Raw genomic sequence first — 24529 nt, forward strand, 5'->3', positions numbered from 1 at the left:
CTCAGACAATGTGTGTGTTGGAGGTACTGAAACAAGATGATCCTTACCCCTCAAGGAAAGTATGGGGGAGATAAAACATGTACATAAATATAATACAGGGTAAATTGAGGACTGAATGTGCAGAGAGGATCAGGAAACATGTCTGTTCTGAGCCTAAAAATAAGGAAGATCAGTATTCTGAGAGTCAGAAATGAGAAGAGGCAGCACTGTCTTTCTCTGGACTACTAATTTTAGTTCAGTTTGGGACATGGTATTCTTGGAGGGGGATGATTAGTATGAAGTAAGGCCAGAAACATGGATTTTGGCAAGATTTTGGTGGGCTGTAAATGCCAAACTGGAGAGTTTTCCTTGCCCTAAAAAAAATCAAGAGAAGTTTAAATTGTATTCTCTGTGCTGTTACTTATTTAGGAAGATATATGAGCATTTTTTAAAAAAGTGTAAGAATGAAGTCATTGCCTTCAGTGAACCAGAGTTATTTTAAAAAACCCAAGTCATTCAGAACTTTTCATTTCCTGTAAAATAATTGCCACTACATTACTATTTGGGCACTATCTTACAAACTAGATCATTCTGATACAATGTAGATATACTTAAATTGTGTCAAAGTTATAAAGTATTTTGCCACTTAAATATCTTTATACAACACAATAAATGCGATACACTGAGTTAGCTAAGAGGGGAGATCAGTGAGATGTACTACACCCAAATGCTCAGATGTTAACTTGTCTTAAGACAAATGAGGAAAATGCTAATGGATACTGTTATGTGGCATTAAATTTTTGATGAAAGTAAAACTTTTTTTTTAACTTAATTTTTGTTTGGACATTACATAGCTTACATTTTGATTCCTTATTTTATGGTTTTGGTGGTTGTGATTTAGCATGTAAAGGCAAATGATGGCATTTTTTTCTTTTATCTGAAAGACAACCTATATTCTTCTGGGCTTCTTGAGTTGCCTAGGTATTGTTTATCTCTGAGATATTATTAGACATTAAGTATTACTATATAATATTTCTAACAATAAACTTTTTGGAAAAGAAAAGCAAACATCTTTAGTCAGTGACAAATTATTATTTTAATGATTTTTGAAGCATCTTAATTGGATGTGATTTTTTTTTAGATTGGGCTTCAGTGACAGATATTTTTGGGGGTGGAGAGGAGGTGAATTGGTGGGATAATAGTTAAATTGGGTGTGACTAATAGTTAAATGTAAAAGTCTAACCAGTCTGTGAAATTCAGATTTCTGGTTCATTTCTTTTGAATACTTAAAACATGCATATTATAAATAGCTTTTCTGTTAGAACAAAGAACATAGGAAGTTTTTCTTATGAATTAATTTTACTTTAAAACTCACCTTTTTTCTTTTATAGCTATAGGCATCGTCGAACAGAACAGGAGGAAGATGAGGAACTATTAACCGAAAGCTCCAAGGCTACCAACGTGTGCACTCGGTTTGAGGACTCCCCATCATGTGCGTGGGGATGGAGGAGGGACCAGCATCTTACAGGGAACATGTTTTAGTTCTGAATTTTTGTCTTTAGAAAAGTGAGACTTAGTCATTTTATATCCTTGGAAACATCACTTATGTTTTTAGGAAGTATGTGAACTCTTTGACTTTAGGTTTTAGATTAGGTGGCAATATTTAGTTTCATTTGGGACCGCTGAATTTCAGTGTATTTAGTGTTGGCTGTATTTATATACACTTGGAAACAGTCTTGGCTTTTACATCAAGATAAAAGAATACATACATGAAAGCCAGCCCAGGGGGGCCTTTGATTAATTAATCTCATGGTGCTGTTGTCAGTGTAGATATTTTCCCACCTGGAATTGATTTGTTGTAACTAGTACCTCTCCAGACTAGAATAGCTTTTTTTTAAGCTTTATAATTTTTTCCTTTTGTGTGTCCTTCTTAGATGTAAAATGGGGTAAACTGAGAGATTATCAGGTCCGAGGATTAAATTGGTTAATATCTTTGTATGAAAATGGAATCAATGGGATCCTTGCAGATGAAATGGTATGTTTTTGATAATTTTAAAAGAAAGCCGTAATTTAGTGTAAACGTTTCTAAAAATTTTAAGATGTTATAAAGTTTTAAAATTGGTTTTATTATTATAATGGAAAATGATAGCATATAAGCTTTTAATTAGTTTGGAATCTGGTTCAAAACTGAATTTTTAAATTTTATAGGTTGTATGTTCTATATGTATAAGTCAACTAACTATGAGGCAACTATTTGATAATAACTTTGTGATCCTTTCAGGAAATTCAGATGGAAAAAACCTTTTTTTTTTTTTTTAATAAACTTAGGATATTCTGGTACTGAATTTGTACCATTTCTTATCTATTACAGACTGAGCTAGGATGTAGCTCATTTAATGTGTTAGTTATAACTGATGGCTAACCCTAATTCTGGCTTATTAGTAGGATGCCCCTTTATGCTCTTAAACTACTTTGTGATTCTTCTGTTAAGTTTTGAAATATACTAAGTAGTTGGCCCAAGTACTTAAACATTGTTTAAGATGACTTTAATATGATCAGATTACCGTGATCAATAATGTTATTACATCTAATTTTAAGAAAGATTTGCATGTTAGTTTTGTTCTGTTGAAAATACTATGAAGGGGGATTCCAAAAGTAATTAACCTGATACTATCTTAAACTTTCTGAGGGTCTAGCTCTGGATAGGTGTCTGATTCTGAGAGGTACAAAACTTAGCAGAATTCAAAGACGTATAGGAATAAGATATAGTGGCCAAGTATGTACTAGACTAATAATACTTGTATGGCACCCTATTTATGGATGTTGAATGTCGTATTATATCGTCCTAGGATTCAAAAGATGATGTACTGGGTTTGACAGCAGGGTAAAGAAAACCAGCTTTTAAATCTTAATTACATGCATTTAATATTTGGTATGTCGATTTATGCATGCTTGCTAATTAAACAAATAAAGTTAGTATGCTTCAAATTTCCTTAAAAATGATAGTGTTTTGAAAAAAAAGTTAAGGCCTCTAATGTTTTGGACATTGTGAGTGACTAGTTGAGTTTTTTAGGAGAAATTAAAAAAAATTATGAATTTTTGAGTTAGAGTCTTTTAGCTTTGCATTTTTCCATATCCACTTAATGTACCTCTTATTGGAAGTTACTTTACTTAAAAACATATGTTCCTGATTATAGGAAGGAAGTAGATGAGAAGGTGGTGAAACAATTACCAAAATTTTATAAGCCTCCTAAAAAAATAAAGCTTTGTTGGATAACATTTTTCATTGGATGTAAATTTATTTTATTTTATTAATTTCCCTTTTGCCCACTCCTTTTTGATGTTCTTTATCATTTCAGTTGTCTTAATGGTCTTAGTTATATAGAGTTTAAAAAAAAGTTGTTTATGACTTGCCTTAAAAACAAGTAAATTAAAAATATTTATATATTGAAGTCCTTGGGGCCTTTGATAATTGGAATGATTTTTTAATTTAAACTAATGAAGTGATTGGTACTGTGAGCCACATTTTAATGATTCTTTTGGGAGGTAAATTTATCTCAGGTTGCTGAATAAACCTTTATTAGGAATTACTTCACTAGAAAGTCATGGTTGCATGGTAGTCAATGTCTAGAACCAGTTTGTGAGTTTTGAGCTTCAGGATGTATTTGGTATAAATAGATTTAGCTCTATTAAAATATTTTATTTTAAGTTTTAGGAACTTGGAAAATTTTCAGGGAATATGTAGAGGAATACAGCCAAATATCAGTTGTTCTTCTGAGAAGGAAAGGGAACATATAAGAATGAATTCTATGAATGTTTACTAAATTTCCCTTTAATCTTTAGTTTTTCTTTTTTTTATTAATTAGTTTGTTTTCAGTTTTCTACAATCACTTCCATAAATCTTAGATTTTCTCCCCCTCCTTCCCTTTTCCCTCCCTGAGACAGCACGCAATCTTATAATATGGGTTCTACACATACATTCTTACCAACTACATTTTCATCTTAGTCATATTGCGTGGAAGAAGTAAAATGAATGGGAGAAACCATGAGAAAGAAATAAAACACAAGCGATAATAGTCTGCTTCATTCTGCAATCCAGTTCCATAGTTATTTCTCTGAGTGTGGAAGGCATTTGGCCTCAAGAATCCATTGGGAATTTTTTAGGTCCTTGCATTGCCGTGAAAGGCTAAGTTTTCCAGAAAAATTCCTCACATGTTGTGGTTGTTACTGTGTGCAAAGTTCTCCCAGTTCTATTCCTTTCACTTAGCATCAGTTCATATAAGTCCTGTCAGGCCTCTCTGATAATCTTTAGTTTTCATCTCTAAACCTAATGATGATACTTAACAAAGAACAAAATTGGTATGCATTTCATTTTTTTCTTCATTATCTGTGTAGCTTATACCTTACTGGCTTAGGTACATTTCATTTGCGAGGTACCAGAGAGGAATCCAGAGTTCTAGATAATCAGGTATACTAATAAGCAGTACTATCTGTGGTTTTAAATGTTTTCTGCTTAATCTTGGATGTTTTCAGGGCCTGGGAAAGACACTTCAAACAATTTCTCTTCTTGGGTACATGAAACACTACAGAAATATACCTGGGCCTCATATGGTATTGGTTCCAAAGTCTACTTTACATAACTGGATGAATGAATTCAAGAGATGGGTGCCGACGCTTAGATCAGTTTGTTTGATAGGTGATAAAGAACAAAGAGTAAGTATATCAAGCATTGTATTTAATTTTTGTTTCAAACAAGTCTAATTCTATTTCCAGTAAGAGAAAAAAACTCAAACGTTTAATCTAAGAACATTTATGTATTAGTGGGTCTTACAGTGATAGTCCAGCTCTGAAAAAAGTATTGTTGGAGATTATAGAGCAGTAAGTAGTCTTGGGTAGTAACTTCATGGGGACAGCATTGGCAAGATGAATAGTCATTAGAAAATTGTATAATGTAATGGAGTCGTCTCTTCTGCATGTGTTTACAAGAGAAGTTTCAGATTATCAAGATTTTTTTTTTTTTTGCATGACATCTTTATTCTTCACGAAATCAAAATCTTCGCTATGCTGAAGTTGTTTCCTCCTAAATATACCATTATCTTCTGAAACATGAAAGACTAATGGGATTTATTTATCTGAGTCTGGTTTAGAACTGGTAGCTCAGGATATGGTCTAGTTGTGGATAGGATGCTGGAGTTAAAGTCAGGAAGATCTGGGCTCCATTTTGCTTTATGCACTATGATAACTGACCCTTTGAAACTCACTTAACTATAGCAGTTTGCCTTAGTGGTTAGTGGACATTGAGTCAGGAAGATCTGGATTTGAAAGCTGCCTCAGATAATTGACAGATGTAAGACCCTTGGCAGGTCATGTAAGCTCTGTCTAATTCTAGTTTCCTCCTCTATAAAATGAGAAGCTGTACTTACTGATCTCTGACTTAGCTCCTTTCCAGGTTCCAAATCTATGATCTTATCCGTGGTCTTGTGGTTTCTTTTCTGTGCATGTCATTTAAAATTTATGCAATTCATGTTTATCTTGGAACTTTTTTTTTTTTTGGAAAGTCTATATGTACGTTATCCTCTCCTGCTGAGTAAATAAATATGGTCTAATATTTTAACTTAGTATTCTGAAACTTTTTTCTCTTGTGTATTTAATGCCAATTTAATTTTTCCTTTTCTCTCTCCTTCATTTATTGCTCTGGTTTGGAGAAGAAAATCAAGAAAAAGTTTTGTGCTGAATCCCGTCCATCCCAACTATTTTTTTTTCTTTGAAAACATCACTTCATTTTTAGCAGAGGCTTCTGTTGAGTGAAATGTGGCAGATCAGAGCATGCAAAGGGTTAAGAAAAGAGCAGCAGGGAAGGATAGAAAGTAACACTCATTTATCCACTCCACCTTCTTCCTTATCTGAGATTCTTCTGTCTTCCCTAAATAGAGGACTTAGGGCTTTCAAGGCCCTCCATTATATTTCTAATATTGTGGTAAGGCTCTTAAAAATTGTCTTTTCTTTAGGTTGTAGGTGCCTTAATCCTAAACATAAGACTTGGGGAAAAAAGGAAATCTTAATTATGAAATTACAGTTTGCAAATTTGCCTATCATTTTCTCAAGTACATGACATCCCTCAGAATCTTAGACAATGCTATAGTATTTTTTAGGAATAGGAGGAATAGCTCTAGGGGGTAGAGCCTTAGATATGATTCTTAAATAAATGGAATGAGAATCCCAGAAGATTAGTAAAGATTCTAAAGTGGTAGGAGGCCTAGGACCTAGATAATTATCGTATTACCCAAGCGACACCCAAATTTTGTTTTGGAAATGAAAATAATGGAGAAAGTATGGCTGTAAATATATTGTTTTAACTTTCATCTCTCTTGCTACATAGGCTGCCTTTGTCAGAGATGTGCTATTACCAGGAGAGTGGGATGTATGTGTGACATCATATGAGATGCTCATTAAAGAGAAGTCTGTTTTCAAAAAGTTTAATTGGAGGTACTTAGTCATTGATGAAGCTCACAGAATCAAAAATGAAAAATCCAAGGTAATTTAGTCTTTAGAGAATCATTTGTTGTAATAAAGAAGTTCATGAGTGTATGAAATAATAATTTTTTTTCTCTTCTAGTTGTCAGAAATAGTAAGAGAATTCAAGACTACCAATCGACTACTGCTGACAGGAACACCTCTTCAGAATAACTTGCATGAACTGTGGGCACTTCTCAACTTTTTGTTGCCGGATGTTTTTAACTCAGCTGATGTAAGTATTTCTAGTAACTAATATTTGGGATGAGAGGCAGCACTGTGTAATGGTTAGAGGACTAGCCTTGTGTCAGGAGATTTGGGTTCAACTCCTTCCTCTGACATACTGTGGGATCACGAGCAAATCACTCTTGGTGACCCAATCAGTTCTCTTAATATTAAAAGATATAGGAGTTGCCTATCTGCAGAGAGTTTCCACAGTGGGAGTTCCCTTCCAGTGCAAACATAGGTCCTGATAGGACTGCTAACCTTTTGATATCTCTAGTCAGAAGATACTTTGTTGGCCTTTAATCCAAACCATACCTGACCCCTCCACAACACATCGATCTGTTTAAAACCCTTTAATTAGGAGGAAACATTACCTCGTGTAATCCATTACACTTTTGTATAGCTGTCATGAATAGGGAGTTTCTCTTTGCACCAATCCTAAATTTGCTTTCCTTATAACTTGTAAGCGTTATTCTTTGGGGCCAAGCAGACAAGTCCACTTGACAATACTAAATTCTTGAAGACAGCTGTGTTATCTTTTTTAATTTTCGAGCTCTGCACGTCCAGTTCTTTAGTAGTAGATTGTTGTGTGGCTTGGTCCTAAGACCTTTCACTCTCTAGTTTGCCTCTCTCTGCATGCTCTAGAGCTTATTAGTTTTCCTAAAATGTGGTACCCAGAACTAACCCGGTACTGTCTATGTGAGCTGAATTAATTCTAGAATTTTGTAAGGGATTAAAATTCAAACTTACTGGCCTACAGCTTATTAATTCCATTTTCTTCCCTTTTCCGAAAATTGGGACCTTTTCTTTTGGTCCTTTTTGGTTCTTTTTGAAGATATAGTTCACCTGGGCAAAGGGATGTGAACTTATTGAAGTAGCTGTTACTATCGCTTTACTAATTTAGGTCTCAACTCCCCATTAACTGTTCTGTCATATCTAGTCTAAAAGTCATTTTCCTTGACAGAGAATATAAGCAGAATAAGAGTTGAATATTTCTGCTTGTAGTGTGTTTCAATTCCATCTACTTCTGGTACCCACTGAGCATTTGAGAGAATTTCTAAGGGAACAAAAGCAAGACTCATATGGGATAAGAGGGGCTTTCATCTTAACCGAAGGAATACTCATTTTAGTGCACAAATATATTGAAGTCTTGAAGAATATTTTGTTTTTTCTTCTTTGGGTCATCAGACCTTCTTTTGTGACTATTTCCTATTTGACTAGGGGATTTACCCTGTAGAACTTCAGGCTGTTTGATACTGTCCTTTCTTTGAACCTTTGGAAATCTCCTTTTCTAAAAATTAGGGTTTGCTGTTGCTATCTTCTTTCTGTCACAGAGTATTTGTTGGAAGATGGACTGGGCACTTGTTGCTAAGTGCAGAAATTATTAGCTACTGTGCTAAGGGAAGAAAGCTCCAGCAGATGTTCATATAAGCATAGTCCTCTTTCATTATTATATTTCTGTGCCAGGAAGGGATCTGTTTGTTGAATGCCTCATCTTTTCTTCCCTTTTCTGCCCAGGTGGAATGTAGTATAGTTTGATGAGAATATCATGTAAGTTTCCACTTATGTTGATCTTCTCAGTTGCTATCCCCTATGCTTCTTCTTAATGAATGTTGTAAATCTATATCTTCTTTCTTAGTATACTGTTCCCTCTGCCTTGATCTAATCTATACCTTCCCGATTTAATCATTTAATCATACTGTCAAATTTCAAGTAGTACCTCTGTGGCTGTGTTTGCTTCCTTTCTTTAGGATTTCTAGTTCAACTTGTTTATTGCTCATACTTTGTATTTGTTTCCAAACATCCGAGGTTACTTATAGATTAGTCTCTTTGAATTTTCTGGGCAGGTGTGCCAAGAAAATTCTCCTGCATTGTAGCTATTTTCTATCAGTAGTCTTCTCCCTTTTCAGTTTAAAACCTTTTTGTTTCTATTTGTAAAAAGGTAAATGCATTCTTTCCAGCACTTGTTAAGTATACTACAATCCTGCCAAGGCTCTCTCATGCCTATATTTTAATCTGTGAACAGTTAATCCAACCAGTTTCTTAACTGGTTGTCTGCTTCCCATAGTTGTCTTTTAGCCTTTGACGTTCATTTACAGTGGGGATGAAAATAAATAGTACCTGTTCTCCTTAAAGTCTTCAGGTACTTGCCCAGGACATCATAATCTTCACAACTTTTTCATAAAGTCCTTTTGGCTTTATCATTTGGTTCCAACCTGAGTTACCAGAAATGGGTAGTAGCCCTCTGGTTAACAAATCTTAGGAAGTTTTCTCTGTGTCATGTCTTAGAGACGTTGCCTGAGGAGATAGCAGATAGTATTATTAAGTTGATCTAAAAAACTACCTTAGTGCACTCATTAGGGGAGTTGCCAAATACCACTACTAGTTTTTTTCTGACAAGTACTGGATGCCATTTTTCTTGACGGCACTTGTTGGATCTATGTCATTCTTTTTTTGGAGGGTAAGCCGCTACTTTCTTCTTAGAAAGTTTAACTCCGTCCTCTTCAAGGAAGAGCCTCACAATTGGTCTTTTATTCCTCTGATAGAATGTAAGCTCTTTTAGATGGGGGTTGTTTTGTTCTTTTGTCTTTGGTATCTGCAGTTAATTTTTGCTAGGAAAGTTTGAGATTTTGTTACCATGACCAGATGCAATCAGTCTTTTTAAAAAACTGTATTTTGTGCATTGGTTTATTGCATATTCCAAGTTTCTTTTCTTTTTTCCATGAATCTCAGATTATTAATTTTATTGTGGTTGGGCTTAGTGATGAACTTTAAAAGAATACAGTAGCTGGAATGTGAAATAATATTTTCTTAGTAACTATTATGTTTGATTTTTTACTTGGAGTTTTTTAAGTTATGTTTTTACTTTGCACATTGAAGTTTTGGTTAGGAATTACATAGCATTTTAATAAGGCATTTATTTTGTCAATGGTTGATATTCAGGACTTATGCTTAGTTCTTTGCTTTAAAACCTATATTAGTTGAAAAGTTTTTTATTCAAATTCAGAAAAAGTACTGATCTTAAAACTGCTTATGATATGAGATAAAAACTGGTAGTCTTAATTTCACTTTTAATGACTAGCAGTCTTCTAAGTAGACTAGGTTGGCTTTAAGAATGAAATAGGGAAATGTTTTCCCTTAACACCCCTCATCCCCTCTACCCCTACCCCTCCACCGATGAAGCCGAGGAAGAAATTAGGGTATTTATAATACTATTTTTCTAATACTATTTATAGTTTAGTAGTGATTGTGTAACACCAGTGCAATACCCATAGCAGCTGCTATGAATATGCATGCATATTTCCAGGGTAAATTTGCAAAATATAATAAATTGTCTTCCTCAAAGGCAAAACCAAAATATTTATTTGGGACATCATTAGAATACAGGAGGTAAGATATAAAAGGTTATTTATCACTAATCCAGGGAGTGCCAACATCTTAAACCTTTTCGTCAGGCCTCCCCACAGAAACAGGTTCCCTTAGACAAATTCCTCCTTCTACTCACTCACAGGTTGCTTCTCTCTCTGCTATGCCTTCTCTCTTTCTTTCTCCTCCTAGTCTGAGCTTCATATGATCACAGGCTCCAAGAGTTAGGCCTATTAATAGGTGGGGAAGATCTTCCCATTCTATTAACATTACAGATTGACAGTAAGTTTCTTGAAATTTTCATTGGGAAACTTGTCACCAATACATTTGTGACAGAATATTTAACAGGTTAAATATATATTACATAAACATATATAAATATACATTAAATATATAAATTCCTATGGAATTTATAAACATTCTTTTAGTATAGGTATTTTTATTTGTTATTTACTAGGTACTATTGTATAAAATGAAAGGTTTGGATTAAATGACTTCTAAGTTGCTTTCTAATCCTAACATTCCATGAGTCTAGATTATTGGACTATCCATTTTGGGGGAGTGGTCAAAAAGCTACTTTTTGGTTTCACATTTGTTTTTCTAACTTTGCTTTGTCAAAATAGGATTTTGATTCGTGGTTTGATACAAATAACTGCCTTGGGGATCAAAAGCTAGTTGAACGTCTCCATATGGTAAGTAGAGGATTATTGTTTTGTAATAGTTCTATAAATATTTAACTGAAATAAAAATGAAACAGAAGACCTAGTGTAATGGATGGTGTGCTGGGCTTGAAGTCAAAGAGAGTTAGGTTTAAATTCCACCTCTGATGCTGAGTGATCTTGAGCAGTTTACTTAATGTCTGTGTACTTCACAATCAAAACTAATTTGTATCCTTGCAAGAGGAGTGGATGACAGGATCATGAGAACTCAGTTGCCATTTGTAGGAAAGTGCTAAGCTACTATCATCAATGTGTATGCTCTCTTACACATGACAAACCATGTTGAGGTCAAAGAAAAAGTTTATGAATACCTGGAGACCCTCATCATCAGTGTGTGGGTGTAATTGTAATGGCTTGTAATTCTGGGTTACTTTAATGCCTGAGTAGGCACAAAACTATTGGATATGACAGGGAGTACTTGGGAAGAATCAGTTGGAAACCGCAGTGACAGTCCTTTAACTATGGAAGACTTGGGCACTTGGGCAACTCATGACATTCTCATCATCAGCACTGTCTTCTGTTTACCTAAATGTAATAAAACTTTGTGGGTGTACCCTTGTAGCAAATGTTGGCATTTAGTAGACTCTTACCTTTGTAAGGAGAAGACAGGCAGGATGTGAGAGTAACAAAAGATGTGGCATAGAGTGCTGGACTGATTGTAGACTTATCCTCTCCAAGCTCAGCATTCACATTCCTCAAAAGCAGCAGCCCCAAGGTAAGAGGACTAACAGAAGACTTAATTGTCAACAGAATAGAGCACTTCTCCTTGCATGTACAGTTTGTTGCTAACTTGGAGAGGAAGCTGAACCCAACACATGGTTGTCAAGAGTGGAGCAGAAAAGGAGTGGACAGTTTTCAAAGATTTGGTGTATAGCACTGTATTTACTCATCTACGTCAGAACACTCACTCAAGATTGGTTTGATGAAAATCATGGGGAAATTCAGAGGCTGCTAAATGAAAAACTAAAACTGCACAGTGTTTACTAGCAGGATAGTTTGTCTCTAAGAAGGCAGCATTTAATTCTATCAAAAGTAAAGTGTGCAAGTGAAGCTTAGAGATTTGTAGGCCTGATTCTTGTCTCAGTAAGAAGGCAGATAGTTTTACACTGATAGTGAAAATCCAAAATACTTTTATGACGCTCTGAAGACTATGTAAGGGCCAAAGACCTATGGTTTATCTCCACTACTTGTCACTGATAAGGACATATAAGGACTTACAAGCACATACATTTACCTGAGAGCCAGTGTAGCTTCAGAAAGGGTCAAGGAACAATTGTTATGATATTTGCTTCCTGACAACTCCAGGAGAATTTACAGTAACAGAAAGAGGTCTGTACACATCATTTTTTTGATATGACCAAGGCCTTTGATAATGTCAGTCATAAGGGCTTGTGGAAGATTATGGCAAAATTTGGATACCTGGAGAAGTTTATCAGTATTGTGCATCAGTTTCTTGATAGCATGCCTTCCCAGGTTCTAGATAATGCATAATGCCCTGAAGTTTTTCCATTCACTATTGAAGAGAAGCAGGGCTATGTACTTGCTCCCATCCTTTTTTTGCATGATTTTTTTCAGTGTTGCTATATGCCTTCAATGAGGATAAAAATAGCATCAAGGCTATCTTACCCCTATGATGCTAAATTATTTAACTTGAAAAGGCTACAGACAAAGACTAAAATGAAGGGAGTGTGTGTGACTTTTGTTACCAGATGATTGTGTACTCATTGTACTCTGAGGCTTAGGTGCAACAGAGTATGGATAGATTCTCATCCACTTGTGCTAATTTTTGCCTGACAATTAACACAAAGAAAACAGGCTTTGTACCAGCCAATACCATACTGTATGTATATGGAACCATTGAGTACAGCAAATGAAGAAATTCTGAATGCTGTGGATAAATTCACTTACCTTAGCAGGGATGTATACATACATGGGGTTGATGTATACGTTGCCAGAGTGGGAGGCTGTGAAGGACAGAATGAGAGAGAAGAGCTATTAGGCTGCGTACCAAACTGAAGATTGACAGTTATTGTGATGACCTTGTACACCTATGAAACCTGGACAGTCTACCAGTGCCATGCCAGGAAACGGAATGGCTTTCATTTGAATTGTCTTAGAATGATTCTGAAGATCACCTGACAAGATGAGGCATTGGATACAGCCCCTTTCTCAAACTGAACTGCCAAGTGTGTAAACTCTGTTGCAGAGAGCACAGCTCTAATGAGCTGGCCACATTGTTTGAATGCCCAAATGTGTTTGCTTCAGAGACTATTTTACAGGTACCTCACACATGGCAGACGTTCCTGTGGAATGTCAGTAGAAGCAATACAAGGGCACTCTCAAAGTCTCTCTGAAGAACTTTGGAATTGGTTGTGTGACATGGGAGATACTTGCACAACGGTGTGCCTGCATCAAAGAAGGTGCTGTGTGCTATGAGTGGAGCAGAATTGTAGTAGCTCAAAAGAAACTGAGGTGTTTAAATGTAGAGACAACTCACATCCAGATGTTCATGTGGACTTTTTGTGCTCAACCTGTGGTAGAGCCTTCTGAGCTTGTATTGGTCTGACCAACCACAGTGCACCCTAACATGGTGGTGTCATTTTGGTGGCCTTCAAACACGAAGGACAACAACCAACCAACAAGACTTAGGAAATTCATAGATGAGTTCTGGCCTGTTTTATTGAGGAGAGTTCCCTCATTTGGCATCACTCCATGTTGATAAACTCTCAGATCTTTTGTATATTTGCATGTGGAAAATGGAAAGAAGTATATGACAGCTAGTGTGTTGATTTAGAAATTGGGAAGAGATTAGGTTCCTCTTGCTAATCTTAAAACTTCAAGGTAATTGTGTGTCTTATAGTTTCTCTATCTTGAAAAAGGAAAGGAAACAATACTGTGAAATAGTCTTCCTATGACTTGACCATAGGCTAGATATGACTGACCATCGCAAGTGTTTATTGTGATGTGGCTAACAGAAAAGCTAACTTGATGTCAGATGGCATCAATAGCACTAATCAGTGTGACCTGTTGACAACAGGTTTGTTCTCCTTTACACTGGTGAAGCCATGCTTGAAGTTTTGGGTACAGTTCTGAGCATCATTATTAGGAAGACATTGAGAAGCTCTACACTGTGTTTAAAGGATTGGGAAGTGCAGAGAAGTCTGCTTCGCTTTCTGAGGCCTTTGGTGTATGAGGCTTATTTAGTTGTCTCTTAGAATTCATGATTTCTTTAAAAGCCTAGCTCCAGGTCCTCTGACATAAATTGTTTCTGGATCCCTCAGCTGCTAGTTTTTTCCCTCTTATGAAATTGTCTGGTATTTGCCTTGTGTATGTTGTGTGTTCTCTTTGAGTTGGTTTCCACAGAGAACATATGTAAGCTTCTTGAAGGTAGCAAGGGTGATTTGTTTTTTTCTTTGTGTCCTCAGAGTCTAGCTCAGTGTCTGGCATGTTGGAGGTGCTACCAACATGGATGTTGAATTGATGATTGCAGGGATTTGAACCTACCATGTGGAAGTTGGGTGAAAGAATTGGGAATGTATAGCCTGGAGAAAAGAGCACTTGTGGAGATATTACTTTTTTTTTTTTGAATATTTGAAATCCCATTATATAAAAGAGGGATTAGTTTGTTAGGAAATTAGGATGGTTAGGAAATAAATTAAGAAAATTAGAAGGGTTAGAAAAATGAATGAGTTGCGTTGAGGTAGTAGTGGTTTACAAATGCAGTTTTGAAACATGATTTCTAAGTTAGTCTACTTATTCTGTGGGCAGCTAGGTGGTGCAGTGGATAGAGCACTGGTTTGGGAGTCCGGGAGACTCACCTTCCTGCGTTCAAATCTGACCTCAGACACTTACTTAGCTTTGTGACACTGGGCAAAGTCACTTAAGTGACTTAAGAAAAAATGGCAATCTACTCCAGTATCTTTGCCAGGAAGACCCTAAATGGGGTCATGGAGAATCAGACACAATTGAAATGTAACAGTTTTATCCTATGTAGCTGGTTGTGTATATAAAAGCATTTTAAATGGAACTTGTTCTTGCATAGAGTGGGTGCAATGTTTCATTATTAAAATTTATGTCAAATTATTCTAAAATCATTTCTTCTTACCTTTTTAGTCTTTGGTGTTCTATTAGCGTTTTTATGAGAAATTTTAAAAATATTTCCTCATGGTTAGATAATATTCATTACTTCATAAGATGCACAAAAAATGACGAGTCTAAATAGAAACTCTCTCACTTCCTCCCGTTATTTTTTCTGTTTCAAAATTATTGTCTCTAATAGTCTATGTATTTGGACAAATTGTCAGGAAGACATATTTTACTATTTTTTCTCAGGTTTTGCGCCCATTTCTCCTTCGTCGAATTAAGGCTGATGTTGAAAAAAGTTTACCTCCAAAAAAAGAAGTTAAAATTTATGTAGGTCTCAGCAAAATGCAAAGGGAATGGTAAGTGATTTGAGATAATGTTATTACATATGGTCTTCTCAAATTTCTGTTTGTGTTTCTTTTCCTAGGTAATGTGCTGTTGGTTTATTATAGCAAGTACTGTGTACTTTTTTTTTTTAAAGGAAGAGCTTAACCTGTTTACAAAGCAGTCATTCTTTTAGTTTTGTTAGATAGAAAACAGAAATAATATAATTAGCACCTAAATACGGTTTCTGTTTCAACTGATTCATTTAGTGACTATGCATCTGTATATACCTAGATGTTTTTGTAGTGATCTTTAAAGGGTCAAATATGAAGAAGTTCATTTGATTTAACCGATAAAGCAAATTTTAGATTAGTAAATTTAAATGGAAAAATTTGTTAAAATTTATTTATTTTTTTTCACATTACTTACCCCATTTGCTTAGAGAGCCATCTCTTGTAACAAAGAAGGGAAAAATTGCATTTCAGCAAAAACCTAATCAGTCAGTCAGCTGGGTTTGGCAGTTACGCTAAATTCCACACCCACAGTGTTTCTTTGTGACATCTGAATGGGAGGGTGAGAAGTGTATTTTCTCATCTCCTAGGACATGAGCTTGGTCGTAATTTCATAGAATTGAGCTTCATGTGGTTTTTTGAGTTGTTTTAATTTATATTGTGGTCATTGTATTCTTTTCTTGATTCTACTTAAATTTTGCATTGGTTTTTGCTTTTCCTAACTCTTAATACTTCTGTAGAATCAATTAAAAAAAACTCAATCCATTCCTGCTTTAAATTTTTAATATTTCTATAATGTTCAGTCTCGTTATTTTTGCCTTTTTTTCCCCAAAATAATCATTTAGAAAATATTTATTAATCAGGGAGCATTTACTGTGTTATCAGATACTTGGTGCATAATGTGAAAATCAGGTTTAAAGAATATAATTAGTATATGAAAGAACAAGGAGATAAAAGAGTTAGATTGGTGTTAGTAGTTTAATTAAGATTATCATGAAAATGTTTGAGGTTTTGGCAGTCAAATGTGTACTATGCCAGCATATAATATAGAATATAATTTAACTGATTTCATGCCACTAGTAATAAATTACTAAATTTGACCCTGACAGTGACTTTTTTACCAGAAATAAAAGATTAGTTATGAATAATTGTAACATATATAGATGATTAATAATGAAGTATTAGGGTGAACTGAACTTACTGAAAAGTATTTTTTTCTTAGGTATACACGGATACTAATGAAGGATATAGACATATTAAACTCTGCAGGAAAAATGGACAAAATGAGATTATTGAATATCCTAATGCAATTGAGGAAATGTTGCAATCATCCATATCTCTTTGATGGAGCTGAACCTGGGCCACCTTACACAACAGATATGCACCTGGTTACCAATAGTGGCAAAATGGTTGTACTAGACAAACTTCTTCCTAAGTTGAAAGAGCAAGGTACAAACACTGTAGGCAGTTGTATTAAAGTTCTAAAGTTAAAATAAAAATTCTGTGGTTATTTTTGTGAAGTTTTTTGCATAGTATAGTGAGAAGATATTTAAACTTGGCATTTCCATTTAAGTGAGTCTTTCAGTCATCTGTATAGTCATTTAATATCACTTGGTTACTTACTGTACTTTATAGAATTATGGTAAATTATTAAATGTGTTTGTTCTGAAAGTACTTTGAAAGCATGTAACATGTAGCTAATGATTATTACTGGGAAAATTGGAGTGAGGTATGGATTTCTCCAATACTAGTCCATGATTTTTTTTTCCTCCAGGCTCTTTTTTTTTTTTTTTAATGGCAAATGAAGCTTCATAGTGACTTTAAGAGATTCATTTTGTAGAGGGATCTCTGTATCGGTTTTCTTTTTACCTTCTGTTCAACTTGCGTTTATCTTTGGCAAGTGTCTTAGAAGTATTTCACATCACATATTATCTCTACATTGTACAGTCTGTCACACTTGGAAGTTGGTATGCATATGATTCCATTTAGATGTTGGAAGAAAATGTAAGTATATAGGGATCTTTCCAGTTCTTTATCCTTACCTTTGGGACTGACTCCAGGCATTCCCACATATAACTTGAGATTGCTTTCCCTTGTTGCCTGTACTGCTTGAATGTGACTGAGCTGTACATACATCATGAACAGTGGAACAGGGTATCTCCTGTATTTTGTAGTTGGGTCAACTGTTAACGTTAGGGAGAAGTATATGGCCTTTTGATCTTTGGGAGAATAGGTGAATTTCAGCCAAAGGCTGAAGATAAGTTTGGATATGAAATACTCACTATACTCATGAATCATCCCAAAGAAACATTGAGGTCTCCTGAGTATTTGTCTGTTGAGTAAAAGCTATTTTGGATGGGAAAAAGTTTTACATGTCTAGTAAGAAACATTCATGTTGTATGGATTAAAAAAGACATCCTTTTTTTGGGTGGGGAGGAGGGAGATGCAGACCTGTAATTTACTCTCCTCTAGTAATGCAGATCAGCAATAGCGCTCCAAAATTAAAATTGTAGAGAGTTGCCTGGTATGCTTAGTGGTTAAGTAACTTGTCTAGGGTCACACAGATAGTATATGTGTCAGAGGCAGGGCTTAATCATTTTTAATGTACAATTCATAGTTAAGGATGTAATGGATTTTATACATACTCTTAGTTGCTACATAGTTATTCGTCTTATATTTTGAATAGTGTGTTATATGTTACTTGTTACAACATATATTACAATATGTTATATTAGAACATTTTGTTGCTTTTAAGAAGTCTTGACTGAAGTATTATAATCCTCAACAGATTCAAGAGTACTAATCTTCAGTCAGATGACAAGAGTATTAGATATTTTGGAAGATTATTGCATGTGGAGAAATTATGAATACTGCAGATTGGATGGACAGACTCCTCATGATGAGAGACAGGTGAGTTAAATTAGATGGGGAAAAGGAGGGGAAGGATAGTATGTGACATGAGTACTATTTGACATTTATTCTGTTTTACACAGGATTCCATCAATGCATACAATGAGCCAAACAGCTCCAAGTTTGTTTTTATGTTAAGTACACGTGCTGGTGGTCTTGGCATAAATCTTGCTACTGCTGATGTCGTGATCTTATATGATTCAGACTGGAATCCACAAGTTGATCTTCAGGCTATGGTAAAGACTCAGACATATGCATTTCCTTAAAACTTAAGTGGTGGAAATGCCCCATACAATAATATATACTTTATGGATGCTTAAATTCTGTTTTGGTGGGGAAGTTCCTGGTATAATGGGGAGACTTATTTGGTAGATCTCCCTGACATCCTTGAATAAAAGTATTGGGAGCTTGTGTGTTTCTGGTTACCTTTGAATTTCTAACGTCTCTTTAGTGGTAGAGATAACTTAGTTTTAGTTAAATAGGGCAACACGTGGCGACGCTTATATCTGTCTACTTATTTATTTATTTTTAAAATTTTTTTAAAATTTAATTTTATTATTATTTTTTTAATGTTTTACAATCACTGCCATAAAATTAAGATTTTTATCCCCCCTACACCTGCCCCCCGCTATCCCCCTCCCTCCCCACGACGGCATACAATTCTGTATAGGTTCTACATAGGTGAGTACATTTTCACTATAGTCATGCTTTGTAGTCGACCTAAAATAAATAGAAGAAATCATATAACACATCAAAACATAATACACAAAAACACAAACACTCAAACATGATCTGCTACATACAAAGCTTATATTTAAAGCAGTTTTTTGATAGAATTTGAAAAATAAAAAAGGAACCAAATTCTTAATTGATGTTTAATAAAATTATTGTTTTGTAAACAATTTTGGCAAGTCAGAGAATTTTTATAGTGTGTTATCTCAAGATTTGTTCTTTCCAGTGAAGACTCTTAAAACATTTATTTTAAGGAATCAGCTGGTAATGAGCTAGATTTTTTTTTTTTGAGAGAAAGGAACATGAAAATATTCTTTACAGATTTTATAAAGGAAATTTTTATCATGTAAGAAGAGGGTTTATAACTATACAATCAAGCATTATCTACGTACATTTTCCTCAGTTAGCCATATGACATGTATATTCATTTATTTGTTTAGGATCGAGCACATAGAATTGGACAAACCAAGACTGTTCGAGTATTCAGGTTTATCACTGACAATACTGTGGAGGAAAGAATAGTGGAACGTGCAGAGATGAAACTCAGGTTGGATTCAATAGTCATTCAGCAAGGTGAGTATTACAAAATTCTAGAGCTGTTTTATTCGATGGTTTAGCAAGGAAGAAGTGTTTTTACCTAAATTTATTAGGATTGTTTCATTTTTAATCATTAGTAAAAGCCTTGTTAAGCTAATTTGCCAGGATTAGTTATGTCTTAAGTATTCCCTGTGTGCTGACTGTGGTGTGGGGAAAGGTAAGATGGGAGTTTGGGGGTCTCCATGAGGCAAGAAGTTTTGTGGGATAAGGAGTTTCCTTTATTATTATTTTTTAAAATTTTTCTTTATTGGTACCTTGAATGAAATCTGACCTTGCTGCTATAGGTATAGGTAAGTCCTTCCATTCCTGAGGTCAGAGAAAGACTTAGCTCAGTTGAAGGAGCAGTCTCTTGGGACTCATCATCCTCAGAGGCTCTGCATTGAAAACTTAGCTCTGATAGTAGATCTGACATTGATCAAGGCACTTAATATTTCTGAGTCTCAGTTTCATTTAGGACAGGATTTCTCAATTTTTGGCAGTCTGGTGAAGCCTATGTACCTTTGTTAGAATGTTTTTTAGATTGATAAAATAAAATGCATAGAATTGCAAAGCAAATGAAATACAAAATATTAAAAACCATTTCATTGACTTAACCTCTCTAATCTAGAAAATGAGAGGTTGGATTAGGTGATCTATTAAGTATTGAATTGAAGAATAATGGGAGATTAGAATTAGTAGGGTCAAGATTATTGAAGAACACACTTGAGGCTTTATGTGGTAGGCAACTTGGAGTTACTGTAGATTCTTGGGCAAGGAGTGGCTCAATGAACATGCTGTTTTAGGGGGAATTGCAAGGCTTCAAGAGATTGGAGCAAAGAAGGGAGAATGGTGAAACTGATTGTTTTTGGTACCTTTGAACCTGTACTTCACATTGATTTTTTGGTTTGAAATATTCATTTAATCAGTCAAATAACAAACCACCTATTTTTGTTCAAGGTGGTATGCCAGGTGTTGTGTGAGATAGAAGGAAGTATAAGACAGCAAACCAGAAGACAGCTTTCAAATCTGATTGGGTGATATGGCATCAATAATTGGAGTGTCTAATACACTCCAATTATCATAAAATTATAAATTATAAAATTACAAAATGACAGCAGGTTTGTCAAATGAGTGATATAGTGCGTGGATTCAGGGGAAGGACAAGGCAGTGAATTATGAAGGTTCTCTTAAGAAAGATTTGGACTGGATGGGATGGGGAAGATTAGAGCCTTGTAGGTGAGATGAGCAAAAACACTAAGAGGTGGGAAGGCATGGATAGGAAGCCAGGCCTCTGAATGTTAGATTGGCTTATATTTAAAAACATTTCGTTAAAGCTTTACTTATTTTTTTGTCTTAAAGTCATATTTAAAATAGAAGTTTAGATTTGATTGTTTGGAAAATTAAATTAATTTAGTACTGAAATGTACATGACAGTCAGCAGGTAGTTAAATATCTTTATAAGGTAAGAGATAAGGTAGCTACTACACTTCATGAAAATAAGAGAATGCTAATTTTTGTTTATCTGAGGTTATTTTTCTTAGTTTTTTTTCTTTTCTATTGTCTTAAAACCGTACCACATGCTCTTTTCTTTAGGAAGGCTTGTAGATCAAAATCTGAACAAAATTGGGAAAGATGAAATGCTGCAGATGATTCGGCATGGTGCAACACATGTATTTGCCTCAAAGGAGAGTGAAATTACGGATGAAGATATTGACGGTATTTTGGAAAGAGGTGCAAAGAAGGTGAATCATGGGTTAAATAATGTGTTTTCAGTATCAAAGGGATGCTTAAAATTTCAGAATGAAATATTTAATATTGGAGCCTGTGTTGTAAATGTATTTTATAAGTAGGTTTTTCATGTAGGAGACACTTGAATCTTGCTTCTTCAAGATTGGATGTTTCCGTGTTCTCCAGTTGGCTTTGTTTCCCCACAGACTGCAGAAATGAATGAGAAGCTCTCCAAGATGGGGGAAAGCTCACTGAGAAATTTCACCATGGACACAGAGTCTAGTGTGTATAACTTTGAAGGTGAAGACTACAGAGAGAAACAGAAGGTAACTTGAATTGTATGGAAATGGAGGATGAGACTCAGAAATGTAAAGATGCTTAGTGTGACCCATAAGATATTTATACGTATACACATATGTGTATGCATGCGTGCATGTATGGGTATATGCATGCATGTATAAGTACATTATGGGTTACATATCTATACACATAGACACACACATTTATATTAGGTGTTGAAGATCAGCTCAATGGAATTTGAGTTAGTTAGAAAAAGTCGTAAAACCTAGGGTTTAAAATGTGCTGTTACACTTTTCTGTTCTCTATTAGATGGCATTCACAGAGTGGATTGAACCTCCCAAGCGAGAAAGAAAAGCCAACTATGCTGTGGATGCATATTTCAGAGAAGCCCTCCGAGTCAGTGAGCCGAAAGCGCCCAAGGTGAGCCTGCAATCCAGACAAACTACTAGTGGAGTACACCAGGGAACTACGCTTGGCCATATGCTGTTGTAGCATTTTTAATGAGTGGATTAGATAAAAGTGGAGCTGGGATGCTTGTCAGATTTGCAGATGACATAAAGCTGAGAAGGGTAGGTAACATGGAGGACAAGAAGTAGGTTAGCTAGAGTACTGGGTTGAATCTAATAAAGCTAAAATTCAGTATGGCTGATTATAAGATGGATAGCTATGTGGGCATAGTCCTTTTAAAAAGTATCTAATCTGGAGTTTTTAGTGAACTGCATATACATTATGAGTCAGTAGTGTGATGTAGCAGCCAAAAAGCTAATTCTCATGGTGGGGTGTATCAGGAATGGCATAGCTTCCAGGAAAAGGGGAAATATTCATCTCACTGGTTTCTGGCTGTCATGGTTCAAAAAGAACTTAAGATACTTGGTTAGTGCCCAGAGGAGGGCAGCTAGCTTGGTGAAGGCCTTTGAGTCATGACATGAGAGGAACTTGGGCTTGGAAAAACAGAACACAAGATCTGATGGCTGTGTTCACATCTCTGAAGTGGTCTTATGTGAAAGAATGATGTGGTGGTGGTGATTGCTGCATGTATGAGTTAGACCAGATGACTGCTGATGTCCCTTAGGATCTTTTCATGTATGTGTGCACATATGCATATAATTTTAAGTAATTAGTTTTATTTTTTCTAATTATACAGCTGACAAATCTAGGTTTCACAGAAGCATATTTGTGTATGTTTTTAATTAAAAATCTTATGTCTTGCTTTTTATATTGCCTTAATTTCCAGTATGTTTTCTCTGCCTCCCCCACCGTAACAAGGAATATTTTGGTTAATGACTACTTGTTTAATTTCACTGAAGGGAGTTATTTGTTTGGAAGGGAAAAGTCAATTTAAGAGTGAAATAAGACCATAAAATAGACTTTGGGAGTAAATTTTTTAAATGGTTATAATTTTTTCTCCCTTTTAGGCTCCTCGACCTCCAAAACAACCCAATGTTCAGGATTTCCAGTTCTTTCCTCCACGTTTATTTGAATTATTGGAAAAAGAAATTTTGTATTACAGAAAAACAATTGGGTATAAGGTAATTAGATATTTGCAGTTATTTTTGACTCGGTTTTCTTTACATTTAGAAAAATGTTTATTAAACTTCTCTAAATATAGTTAGATGACCTTCAAATGATTACTCATTCAATTTAAGACAGTGAGTAAAAGAAAAATACTAATTTTGTAGCTAATTCTTTTTTTAGCTTGGCCCTTTTTTTAGCCTTTTGTTTAAGATGAATAGATTTGATATTGAACCTTTTCAAATTTAAGAAATTATTTCATCACATAAAAACTGAAATGTCACCTGATGGACTAGTAAAATTGGGCTATTTTTCAGGTGCCTCGTAATCCTGACCTACCGAATGCAGCACAGGCACAAAAAGAAGAACAACTAAAAATTGATGAAGCAGAGCCGCTCAATGATGAAGAGCTGGAAGAGAAAGAGAAGCTGCTGACCCAGGTGGGTGTGGGAATGGGTGGTTGATTCTGGGGACTGCAAGACACGGATGACATCCCAGCTTGGGCATAAGGTAGGGAGAAGGAGAGACAAAACGCAGACAAATGAAATAGTATTTATTGATTAAAAAGAAAACCCAAGTGCCTGCCGGCACATGGCAAGCAAGCGCTCAAAGGCCTTGGAGGGACAGGGAGGTGATCCAGTAAAACTGAGTTAATGTATGAAGGCTTGGTGGGATTGAGAGAGGTCAGGCACATTCTGGGCAGAGCAGATGGAGATGCTCAGTCTTTAGGAAAGGCCAGTGTGGGAATTTGTTTGGTTTGATTATGTATTTTGTTACAAGGGTTTTTTTTGTTTGGTGGAAAGGAACAGAATGAGAGAGCAAAGGAAAGGCTCCTTAATTAAAAACAAACAATAAACCACAGTAAAGAATTGGCTTGAAAGTGCATATTATTTTTCTTATGTTATATAATGTATGACATTTTAAGTGACATTACACAGGGCTATCACTGTATGTATTTATCTTTGAATATGATAATGCTTTATTTGTAAATGTAAAGGTGAAGGTACTGCGGCACTGTGAAGTGCTGTAAGTTGTGCTCGTCAGATTACGACTAAACAGCCAATGAATGATGTGCTTTGTGCTTTTCCTTACAAATAGTTTGCAAATTTATTTTAATACTATTATCAATACCTTGATTTCAGTAGTGCCAACAAGTATATGATCATTTTAAAAATGACTGTTCTAAAATTCGATGGTTGAAGATAAGGATGATCTAACAAAAAGATGCTTTCTGCAGTGATTATTCTAATATACTTTGTACTTAAGCAAGTATAACAGGAATTCTTTACCTACGAAATACTATTTGTGGATTCCATTTGAAAGTTATGTTTAGTTACCATTAAAAATTATGTTTCTTGAATTGCATTTAAGGGATTTACCAACTGGAACAAGAGAGACTTTAACCAGTTCATCAAAGCTAATGAGAAGTGGGGCCGTGATGATATTGAGAACATAGCTAGAGAAGTAGAAGGGAAAACGCCAGAAGAAGTTATTGAGTATTCAGGTAATTGTGTGTAGGTATTTCAGTCCAGTGTGTTATGATGGTTTTCA

The 24529-nt window shown here is 35.2% G+C and overlaps 1 protein-coding gene across 2 annotated transcripts in view; it reads left to right on the forward strand.

The window, feature by feature from the left end:
• The window catches only part of SMARCA5 (SNF2 related chromatin remodeling ATPase 5), a 42020-nt gene that overhangs the window by 11803 nt on the left and 5688 nt on the right, over window positions 1–24529 (forward strand). For both annotated transcript variants that reach the window (XM_072621146.1, XM_072621147.1), the window contains exons 4-20: window positions 1371–1471; window positions 1914–2014; window positions 4513–4692; window positions 6359–6514; window positions 6596–6727; window positions 10707–10775; window positions 15135–15244; window positions 16443–16669; window positions 18009–18130; window positions 18214–18366; window positions 19303–19435; window positions 21032–21180; window positions 21373–21492; window positions 21776–21886; window positions 22882–22995; window positions 23296–23418; window positions 24350–24482. In XM_072621146.1, the coding sequence (XP_072477247.1) occupies window positions 1371–1471; window positions 1914–2014; window positions 4513–4692; window positions 6359–6514; window positions 6596–6727; window positions 10707–10775; window positions 15135–15244; window positions 16443–16669; window positions 18009–18130; window positions 18214–18366; window positions 19303–19435; window positions 21032–21180; window positions 21373–21492; window positions 21776–21886; window positions 22882–22995; window positions 23296–23418; window positions 24350–24482 (2234 nt within the window). The remainder of the gene's footprint in view (window positions 1–1370; window positions 1472–1913; window positions 2015–4512; window positions 4693–6358; window positions 6515–6595; window positions 6728–10706; window positions 10776–15134; window positions 15245–16442; window positions 16670–18008; window positions 18131–18213; window positions 18367–19302; window positions 19436–21031; window positions 21181–21372; window positions 21493–21775; window positions 21887–22881; window positions 22996–23295; window positions 23419–24349; window positions 24483–24529) is intronic.

The sequence above is a fragment of the Notamacropus eugenii genome, chromosome 6, assembly GCF_028372415.1.
Source record: "Notamacropus eugenii isolate mMacEug1 chromosome 6, mMacEug1.pri_v2, whole genome shotgun sequence".
NCBI classification, from domain to species: Eukaryota; Metazoa; Chordata; class Mammalia; order Diprotodontia; family Macropodidae; genus Notamacropus; species Notamacropus eugenii.